The sequence below is a fragment of the Drosophila miranda genome, chromosome 3 (assembly GCF_003369915.1).
Source record: "Drosophila miranda strain MSH22 chromosome 3, D.miranda_PacBio2.1, whole genome shotgun sequence".
Lineage (NCBI taxonomy): Eukaryota > Metazoa > Arthropoda > Insecta > Diptera > Drosophilidae > Drosophila > Drosophila miranda.
Window position 1 is genome coordinate 9,911,788 of NC_046676.1, and position 11,481 is coordinate 9,923,268.

Consider the following 11,481-nt stretch of genomic DNA (forward strand, 5'->3'; position numbering starts at 1 on the left):
TGGGAGATTATTTACTCCAGAGGCTAACATTGGTCTTGAGGAAGGCTGAAAATGATAGCTGGCCAAGGCATTGATATGCGGAAATGATTCAAGACATCCTTTAAGATCATGAATTAGTTTCTTCCCAAAAGAATAGGAAATATTATCAATTCCATCATGCCATTTAATTTGGTGTGGTGTAACATTTACTTAGGAGATGTCTTTGTTTAAAATTGATCTCCGATCTCTGATCCAATTTGAAACGTTGGAGTTCCAATGTCCATGTCCAAAATCAAACAAGTTCGTATAATGATTTAAATTCTTAACTGTTCATTCGGTTTTTATTGCAATCTAAATGTATACGTAAGCTCTATGATTTGCATACTTAAACTCTATTTACAATTACGTACACACACAAAAATTTGAATGAAAACGTTTCGAATTCAAGTTCACATTCAGCTGCCCGAGTGCGCAAGTGGCAGGTCCTCTTTCTCTCTGTCTCTCTTCCTCTATAATATCCCTCTGGTTCCTGCTCTATGCCTATCTGTAACTCGCTTTCTGGCTCAACTGGCTTAAATGGCTATCTTTGAAGAGTGTGCGACGCTTGCGGTACGAGTGCTGTGGTACGAGTACTGGAACTTGCTGGATATATGGTAGGTAGGTAGGATAGGGTACGATATAGGGTAGGATTTCCGGATCAAAGATCTGGCTAAAGTCGATTTTGCTTGATTCAGTTATTGCTCGAACTGGAACTCGCTCCAAGGATGCGCTTAACTAGATTTAACTTAGAATTAGAATTGAAACAATTTGAATAGCTGGGCCTTAGTGCTTCGGGGGGACAGGTATGGGGATGGGGATGCAGATGCGGCGACACCTCAGACCCGCTGATATCATGTGATCTCTGGAGCACTGTGCTTCAGCTCGGGCGACGTTGAGAACGGCCTGTGCAGCAGCAATTGCCCGCTGTGGTGGTAGCCAGTGGTGGTCGCCTCGTGGTGATGATGGTTCACAGCGCCGGGATTAGCTCCACCGCCTCCTGATCCCGCTCCTGCAGCGGCCGCTGCCACCGCCGTCGAGTTGAGCTTCTCTGGGGAGTTGATTCGCAGCTTGGGTGGCGGTGGGTGCTGCTGGGCGTGGCTGGGCACGCACTCCACATAGGCCGCATAGGCGGGATGATGCAGATGCGGTGGCCCGCCGGAGCCTCCGTTCAAGGCCAGCGGCTGGGGCAGCTGTGGCAGCTGCGGATGCGGCCGCAGGACAATGGGCTGGATGGGGAACTGCTGCGAAATTTCCTTCAGGTTGCTAAAGCTTTGCAGGTAGCAGCCGGCACTGAATAGACTGGTGGCCGCATCCAGCTTGAAGGGCGGCAGACAGCCCGGTCCGGGCAGCTGAGGACCACCCCCACCACCACCCGCTCCACCGAACACCACTCCGCCGTGGGGCAGCTGGGGAGGGGTCAGGCCGGGCGAGGCCAGTGGAAGGGAGCTGCTCAGATCCCGCGGCTTGTCGTCATCCACGCTGAGGCTCTCATCGCGGTCGTTGGCTCCATTCGAGGTGCTCCCGGGGCTGTGTTGCAGCTGCAGGCTGCTGGGCACAGGCGAGTGGGTGCCCAGCGAGATGTCCGAGTCGGAGCTGTCCGAGGGCGTGGGCGAGGCAGCGCCATCTGCACGCCGGCTGCGGCAGCCCATGCCCGAGTTCTGGTTGTGCTGGAGGCTGCAATGAAAGGAAAGGTTTATTGGGGGTTTCTCTAATATATACTAATGGATGTATAGATCATGGATGTAGAATCATTTCCCGTATAATACATTATTAAGAAGAAGCGGCTACCTTCTTTATTCTTCAGATAGCTTACTTGATCAGACGACTATATCCTCAATAATTGCCATAGAAAATAACCATTTAAAAATGTCTCTTTATTTCTATCGGACCACTATATCATATAGCTGTCATGTGAACATTTTTTCTGCAAAGGTATTCAATGCGGTTTCCGGTGCTTGTTTCAGAGCAATAATAATTGATCGAATGGCTAATAGAATTAGATCGGTTCCCAAGCCCCACTCGACAGGCATTCACTTCTTCTGCTCTCACAGACCCGTCGCTCCGTCGCTCCGTCGCTCCATCGCGATTTTCCGCTCTTCCACCTTTTGATGGACTCCGGTCTGGGACTTTCATTGCATTGGCATCGGCATAGGCATCGGCATCGTTAATTAGTCGATGGCCGACAGTTGCAGTGGCTGTGGCTTGACGTCCATTAAGGCGGCTCATTTGTCGCTGCCCTCCAGCGGCAGGGGGTCAAAAGGAGCAGGGGGGAAGAGCAGCAGAAGGAGGCGACTCCAACTCCGTTTGCCTCATAAATCTGACACAACTTTCACACATGCTTTGAGATAAATTGTCTGTGGCCAAAACAAAAGACGCGCCATCCGACCAGAAGATGACTTGATTAGCCGCCGTAGATTCGACACCAGCAGCGAGACAGAGACGGAGACAGAGACAGACTGGCAGGAGGTGAAGGAGAAGGGGGGAGAAGCATTCTCATATACATCATCATTTGCCATCGCGCCATGACTCCTGCAATGTCATAATTATCGGTTAGGATTCGCTCAAGTTGCCGCAATTTGTTCACCACACTCCGCCCCACCGCTGATCCTTGAGCGGCTCGTGTTGTGTGATTAATGGTGCATCACTTGCACTACCAACAGCACCATTGGGCACCACTGGACGCGGGAGCAGGGACACTGGCACAGTTGGAGCCTCGAAATGTATATGCGGCTACCTTTTTGTGGCCTTTGTCTTTCGCCTTCGAGGGGAGCATTAAATCGTTTAGTTGCCTAATGTGCCAACTTGATGGATCACTCTCCGTCTTCCCACTGCCACAGCACCTGCCCCTGCTCTGCCCCTGTTCTCCGTTCCCGGCTAAGATGAATTGTTAGCAAAACGATCAGGGGAGCAGCATGGGGATAGATGTGCTGTGGCTAGTGGAGACTACCCGCTGTTGGGATACTCCAGAAAAGGGGCCTACGACGCCGATTAGAAAGGTTTTTCTGCCTCTGATTTTCGGTAATTGGAACCCTCCAACGATGGGAAAGTATTGGAAATCTGTGTGCGGTGGGTCGGCGGTATGAAACCTTAGCCCTCGGCGGTAGCACAAACACAAATGTGGAGCGAAGGATGCACCTTCTTCCTTCTACCTTCTGATAAGTAGCCAACATTTTTGGCACGGGCGACTCAAGGCCACTTTTGGGCTCCATTGGTAGCATCGCATCGCTTGGCTTGCCTCGGCACGCTTGGCTTGAGCCAAGAAACCGAAAACTTGGATCCACGAATCTGATATATATTTTCCACACAATTGACTTGTCAGGGCACAGGAGGAGGCGGAGGAGGAGGAGGAAGAGCAGGCATCAGTAGGCAGGGGCAAAGGGTTGACTGAAATCGGATACCGTGTGGCACCTAACCTAACCGAAATGACACGTATGTAATTACCCGCTTGGACATGGCCAGTCAGAGGAAGGCTGGCTGGCTGGAAACCCGAGAAGAGAAGCATTGAAATGTTCTTTAATCGGCTCATGTCAGAAGATGGAGATTCCGACTCGGATTCAATACGAATCGAATCCAAACGAAACGAAACGAAACCCATTCAGGCTGCAGAAGAATGCTGGTAACATGATCCGCTAGACCAACAAAAGACTCTCGCTGCGATTTAAATATGGCTTAAAGACCAGAGCCTGAGACAGAGCCAGAGACAGACAATCAGAGACAGAACCAGCTAGAGGGAGTCCTTTGGCAGGCCCACTCTTTGAAGTAGAGGTAACTCTCCACGGGAACAGCAATGTCAATAGCAGTCGGTACCAAATCAGGCAGAATATTGCATCGCCTTGCGAGGCATTTCGATAATTGTGTCAATTCAAATTGAATGCTCTAAATTGTGTAAATATTTAGACAAGCCTGAGCATCGCTGGCTGGCCCGGCCCTGAGAGCCATTTCCAGCCTGTCCCAGCTCCCGAGGGGTTTCTGTTTCTGTTTCCGTATCCCTGGAGTGGCGGACCTAAATGCAATCAACATTTATTTTTGCTCTTTCTGCCTGAGTTCTGGTGAGATCTGTTGACAAACGGGATTTAAATTTGTTCGCCTTTGAATTTGAATATTTGCAACCCCCTCTGGGTCGAAATGTGACCCGCTCCTCCCCTCCCCTACCCTCCCCCCACTCCCTCTATCACTTGTCAATTGAACAAAGGCCACATCCGGTGTTGCCTGCTCAGCCATCGATGAAGAGCGAGTGCTGTGCTCCGATGATGATGATGATGACTCTGAGCCTGACTTCTTATTAATTTCTTTAATACACTTTCTATACGGCATTGAAGTGTCCGACTTCTCATTCAACTCATTCTTCTTTGAGTCCCAGCTTCCCATCGTCAGCTCCAACTCTGGCTCCTGCTCCCATTGCATGCAGCATGTTGTATATTTTTCTCACAAGCCACCGAAAAACGGTAGTTGGTGTTGTGCAAACAGCGTCGAGTGGTGGTCGGAGCTGGAGCTACAGTCGGAGCTCCCTCACGGGGGCTTCCATCACGGCATCATGGGTATGGGTACTTATGTGGCTCGAGTGCCCTGTCCGAGCGCTCAGACAAGTGCCCACTCGGACTCGGATATTGACAATGGGGGCCGGTGTGGATGTGGATGTGGATCTGCTTCTGCTGTTGGCGATGCTGATGCTTCTGCATCTTCCTTTCTTCATTAGAATTCGGGTTCGAGTTCGAGTTCGAGTCGCTGAGATGTTCGGATGCTGGGAAATCGATGGGCAAAACCTCTTCAAATTTAGTGGCAGCTTCTTGTCCTTATGCCTCTCTCCCTCAAGCCTGTATCTCGCTCTCTCTCTCTCTTTTCCGCTTGTGAATGTATCTGTATCTTTACGAGTATATGCCCAGTCCTCTCCCCAAGTGTCCGCAAGTGCGTGTTTGTTATTTTGATTGATAATTGACATTTACAACATATTTGTTGTGTGTTCAATTTTATTACACTCCGGGTTTTCCCATTCATTCGCTCACAATTCCAATCCCAATCCCAATCCCAAGAACCCGAGCCCGAACCCAAATGCTGGTTGATTTGATTTCTGTTGGCACATTTCATGTTCTGGGTTTGACAAATTGCTGTTCCCACTCCCTGCTCCCCTCTCAGACACCCGCCCACTGTGCCCCTAATTTGGACATCGACTCTGCTCCGCTGCTCCGCTTGTGGAGCATCCGTCCATCTGTGTGGGCGAATCTCCAGTGGCTGTCCACGAGCCACGCATTTCGGTTTCGTGTAATTCACGCAATAAAACAATTGCGGCGAGGCAGTGGCAGTGGCAGTGGCGGGGCAGAAGCTGGTTTATCCGAGAGCCGAACCGAGCCTCAGCCTCAGCCTCATATCGCTGTCGTGCATCATCAAGTGGCAATTGTAATTGATCAAAATCAAGTCTATGGCTGGGCTAATGGCCTGAGTCGTCGCGTTTTTTGCCAAGAACTTGAAGCTTCTTCGAATTCTGGTTTCTGATTTCTTATTTCTAATGTGAAATATGAGTCAGCCTCAGTTTTAATTGCTGACTGATTGCGGAATCAATATCGGAATGAATGTTTGATTAATTCAACTATAATCGCCCCTTTCTCTCATACGATCCCTGCCACACTGCCACTCTGCCATGATTTGCACGCTTCAAGGGGCCTGCCTCCATATCTGGGCCTATCTGTTGGATACAGGTACAACTCTCCCATTCACATCATTGCCGCTGGCTCCCTTGTCAGAATTCTTGTATAATGTGCTGCAATCTTGATTTTGAATAGCTTGCAACTGCAACTGCAACTGCCACTGCCACTGCGCAACTGTAGTACTTGGCAGTCGGAGGCATCAGAGCATGACAAGTTTCCGCTGACGCGAACAGAGTTTGAGTCAAGTTGAGTCGATCAATCTCTGATGTCTTAATTACTCAATTCGGGAGCAGACGCTGCGCCGCGCTGCCTTTCTCTGTGGAGCCTTTCTAATGCTTGAAGCGCGGAATAGCCGTCAGTGGAAGTTGCGTATTTGATTGATTTACCATCTTAACTGGAGCCACAGCCTGGCTCCTTCTTCCACCACGATCTTGTTTTGCTTGGCCCGACAGCTCCATCGCCAACTCCAACTCCAACTCCATCTCCAACTCCAATTCCAGCTGCTCTGTCTGTCCGTGTCCGTGTCCGTGTGTCGCCCCCCGTTTGCACAAGTGCAGTAGCAAAAATGTTAAAAATGTTTTTCAGCGCACAATGCTTGAACAGTCAGCGCCTGTTCTTTGCCAGGTCTGAGGCTTTAGGTCTGGGTCTGAGTCTGGGTTCTGGTGAGATTGGTCTGACACTGCCCCTGCCCCGTCCCCGGCCCCTGTCCTGCCCTGCCCTGCCCTGCCCTGTCCCTGTCCTGCCGGAATCCCCTTCATATTCTGCTGTCTGCTATCGCCTGGCGCTGTCGAAGTGGTTGTTCGCCGTCGCTGGGGCATATGAACGGCTTTTAATTTCATATTTTTTATATACAGATACATATTTGTATACCCGTTGATAGGTACGTACATATATATGTATCTCTGTATATCTTTTGGATATCTTATGGCTTGTAGACATTTGTGTTCAATGCGCTTCTTTTTCATTTTTTTTTTTTTTGTCTCATCTTCAAGTCTCTTGCCGGCTCTGCTTAATAACACGATGACTACACGAAACGAAACCTCGAAAAACTCGAATTCGAGCTGCGGCTTTGGATCTCGGCCTGGCTCCGGATCGGGTACGAATGCGAGTACGAATGGAGCTGTAATGGCCGCGTATCCGTAGCGCCTGTTCTGCGGCCTCTGCTGCTGCTTTACAAGCGAAATAATCGCCATCATTTCAACTAATGACCCGTTCCAAAAGGCGTTCGTATCTGGATATTTGTTGTTTTTTTTTTTGTTTTTTGGGGTTATGCGATTACGAGCATGGATGGTGACTTATGTGAATGTTGGCTGGCGCTTTGTGCAGATTCATTCAATTTGAGACGAGGCCGAAGCTGCTCCTAACTTAATAAACACGGCCCCCGGATCCGATGGGATCTGGGCATCTCGGCTCTTCAAGATCTCCAAAGAATGCCAAATGTTGTCTCGATTTCTTTTACTTTTACTTTTCCTTTTCCACCTACCGATCGTTTCATTTTTTCCGTTTTCGGTTAGCAGGTAGAACTTGAAATATTTGCGCATCTGCAGGAGCAGCCTGGCACTTGAGTGGACTACGATTTCGACTCCGGCTCCGTCCAGGCTTTTCTTGCAGTGTCATTCCACTTAACTTGCCTCCTCCTCCTCCTCCTCCTCCTCCTTTGTGGGCATCTTCTGTGCGGGATCTTCTTCATTTCAACTTCGCGCGAATTGGTCGAGTTTTAACTTCTTTGCTCCTTCATTCCCGATCTCTCGATCCCTCGATCTCTCGATCTCTCGATCTCTGTCTCTGGTCATATTTTGCAAGCGGTTGCACCTTTCCAGGTGAAGCATGAGCTGCGTTTACATTGTCATCGTTATCATCATTGCATTCATATTCATAGTCATCATCATTATTATTATCATCATCATCTTTATCGTCATCGTCGGCGGCGGTCAGTTTAATGTGGCCAAAAAGCGACGACCGCAACAAACAGCAGAAATCGAGAACGCTTCACTGAGTGCCGCCACCGCCGCTGCCTCCGCCGCTGCCACCGCCGCTGCCTCCGCCGCTGCCACCGCCGCTGCCACTGCCACATATGAGTATCGGCACGGATCAATGAAATGGAAACGCTCCTGTATGGCCCCTACTCCCCCAGCGATCTCCAGCAACCCACTGGGCCGCTTAGAAGGAGACGATATCGTTTTACCTAGTCCATCTCGAGTTACCTTCTAGCTGGAGCTGGGTCTGGTTCTGGTGCTGGGGCTACTAATGGATAATTGACCCCCGGGAAGATGTTGCGGTGGAACTTACCGATTCTTGGCAGCAGCAGCCCGATCCCGTTGACGGCGATTCTTGAACCAGTTGCCCACTTGCGTGGGATTGAGGCCGGTGGCCTTGGCCAGCTCCCGCTTCTTGGTGGGGTTCGGATAGGGATCCTGTAGGTACCATTCGCGCAGTAGGCTCCTCGTGCGCTCCTTGAAGCAGTGCGTCTTCTGTTCGCCATCCCAGATGGTCGGTGGAAGGGGAAACTTCTTGCGCACTCGATACTTGTCAACGGGGCCTGTAAATGGCAGGTTCTAATGAATGGTGGCTCCCTTCACAGAGTCCAAAATCTGCACTCACCTAGGGAGCGACCGCGCAACTTCTCGGCCTCGATGTAGTGGGCCTCCAGCCACATGGCCTGCAGCTTGCCATAGGACGCCTTAGTAAATTTATGATTCTCTATTATTGCATAAAGTTCCCTGAAATATATAGAGATATAGAACGATATACAGATGGAATCAAAGTCAAAAAAAGGAGGAGTTGCCAGCACAGATTTCAACCCCATCGACCGCCCTCTGGGACTGCTGCTGCGATGTCCTGCTGCGAAGCCATTCCATCCCCCTGCTCAGGGGCTAAGTCGGCCATATGTATTTTGAAACAATTTCATAAGTATTTATTGTCGTCACTGCCGTTGACAGCTCAGCTGAGTACGTCAAATGATTTTAATTGGAAGTCGTTTATTTGCCAAGTCAAAGCAATCAAATCACTTGCCACAGCAGATCCGTATATGCATATGTACTCCTATATATACGTATATGTACATATGTTTTATACGACTATCACATTGATTGATTGTAGTCAGATTTGATAGCTGCAGCCCCGTTTGATTTGTCATAGACGAGATGCAAAAACCTGATGCAACCGTAAATAGAGGCGAGTACTAGCGACCGATCGGATAATTGTCTATATCGATAGCCGTTGCATCGAGACCTGTTTGACCACCTGGCTCGCTGGTAACTGGAATTCGCGGATAGCCGAGCTGCTAAGTGGGTCTATTGCTTGTCTATCTACAGAGCCATACACAGATTCCCACTATCCCCCATTTGGGCCAATTTCTGGCGATCCTTTTGTGATCGCTACCCATTGAAACCCAATTTCGATTGGAATGAACTGTTTCCGGCTTTCTTAGATATTCAAATGTAATGTGAGAATATATTTTGAGTGTGGCGACGGAAGCCGCAACATCAGGCCGCACCAGAAAGCGTACCCACGTCCATTCCAATCCCCATTCCCATTCCTGTACCCCGATCCCTGCAGCCTTGGATTCACGAGTATTGTTCGGTCGGTCGGTGTTTTATTAATCAAGCCTGCTCCACTTGGCTTTCGGATGGCAGCGAGTTCTTTAATTAGTAAATTAATTCCTTTGTTTATTAATTTAGGAGCTCATTGTGCTCTCATTACGGCCGAGGCACAAAGCTCGACGGGGAAAACTATCGAATAACCAAGCGACGGATCAGAACAGATCGGATCGGGTCGGGTCGGGGTTAATCAGGGAGGCTGCCTCTGCCCCTGCCGTCGATGTGGTTATTTGATCTGGGGGCTTTTGTCTGAGGAATGGAATCCTACCTGAAGTTACCAACATGATAGGCGACCACTGCCCGGGCCCGGAGCACCGCCTCGCAGTTGAGTATCTCGTGCATGTTTGGCAGGGCGACGGGCAGACTCCAGAGGAACCGGGCCAGCCGCTCGATGTCGCCCGAGTCCTCCAGGGTCTTGCAGACGATCTCCACCTGGGCGGCGGAGAAGGCGAGTGTGGGCACCGCCAGTATCGGACTGGGCGCTATAATCTGGTGGTGTGTGGGCGAGAAGCTCTCTGAGGGCGGCTGTTTGCCCTCCGTCGGTCCAACGGCCATTTTATTCGTTGAATCCACTGTGAACGAATTCGCATACTATTCTGCACCGAAACGAAGCAATCTTGCTTGCCACCAACACCAACTTGACCAGATTGCCAGAGAGTCGAGTCCTTAGTGCGAGTCCTAGGGTGTTCCTGGATTATCTTCACTTGTAAACTTCACTGAACTTTCGAGCACTGAACACGGGGGGAAATCGTCGTCTATATCCACGGGTGTATGTACATTTAAGTGTGTTAGCACTTCAGGAGAGGTTTTGGATTTGGATTTGGAAACATTTAAGTGGTTGGATCACTCGCGTGTGGGAGGACAGCGATCGGCTGGAGGATGTGGATGAGGAGGTGACCACCGCGTTGGACGCACTACTGGCGGTGTCGGCGTGCGAATCCAAATGAATGCCAATGAGCCAGCTCATGAATGCGATACCCGGTCCCGGTTAACGAGTGCGAGTGCGAGTACGAGTGCGAGTCCGATTCGATGAGACTGCAGAACTGCTCTTCCAAATCCACTTTGTATCCAAGCCTCCGACGGAAGGGGGCTGAGGCTGGGGCTGGGGCTGGGATTGGGACTGGGCGTGCTATGGATATAGCCGAGCAAACCGATCAGCCAACCGAGGTACCGAGCGACCAACCAAACGGCCAACCGAGCGCGCAAAAAAAACGTCAAATAATGGTCTTGTAACTGAGCTGCCTACTATGCGACGGGAACGGTACGGAACGGAACGGCAGCAGCAGTGGCAGCAGCAGATACAGCAATAGCAATAGCAACAGCAACAGCTACAGCAGTGGCAGTGGCAGTGGCAGTGGCAGTAGCAGCAGCACAACAATGACGCGCCACAGATACAGATACTCTGGCAGCTAGCTCAGGCTACTGCTACTACTGCCGCTTGCCGCCTGCTGCCAGCTGCAGAAACAGATACACAGATACAGATACAGATACAGCTACAGATATGGTAACAGAAACGAGTTGCCACCAATACCAGCCCAAAGACCAGTTTGCTACCGAGTCCATGTACCAGACACGCACACAGATACTCCGATCCGGACACAGATACAGATACAGATACGGATACTGAAACACCACCAGACCCAGTTGCCCTCTGGTGCGGCAGTGGGCGTGGTTCGTGTTCGCGTTCGCGTTCGTGTTGCTGCTGCTGCTGCTGCTGTTGCCGTCTCGCTTTGATCAACGTCATTCGACACCAAACCGGGCTCTGCTGCCATCTCGCTCTGGCGGTTGCGGTGGTGGCAGTGGCAGTGGCAGTCGCCGTTTCTTGGGTCTCGTTTAAATGAAATGTATATAAACCCTACACACACACACACACACACTTACACCAGGGCACATACTGTTGCAGTTGCAGGATAACAACAGGGTCTACAATCGGGGTTAGGAATGGTGATGGAGATGGTGGAGGGGCAGCGCTAGGGGTAGAGCGGACTGGAGTGGCATGATGAGGCAGAGGCAGCTCTGATATTGATAAAGAAATCAAATAAAACATCCAGGAAGAGGCAGTCAGAAGGGCAGGCGGGTGTACAGTGGTTTCGAGCAGCTAAATTGTATGTAAACTATTCATGGGCAAAGCTACTTTCATATATGGGGATTAGGGAACGATTAAATGTTGAATTATTTGAATAAAGTCTGGGTAGAAGTATAAATATATTGTGTATTTATAA

The 11,481-nt window shown here is 50.1% G+C and overlaps 1 protein-coding gene across 1 annotated transcript; it reads right to left on the reverse strand.

Annotated features, from left to right (window-relative positions):
- Positions 1–286: 286 nt before the first annotated feature.
- Positions 287–10,585, reverse strand: LOC108160577 (protein Optix). Its single transcript, XM_017294663.2, has 4 exons — positions 9,528–10,585; positions 8,262–8,380; positions 7,950–8,199; positions 287–1,692 (listed from the first exon to the last, which is right to left on the reverse strand). Exons 1-4 carry the CDS (start codon positions 9,812–9,814, stop codon positions 870–872), a joined length of 1,479 nt encoding a protein of 492 aa, XP_017150152.1. The 5' UTR covers positions 9,815–10,585; the 3' UTR covers positions 287–869.
- Positions 10,586–11,481: the final 896 nt, after the last annotated feature.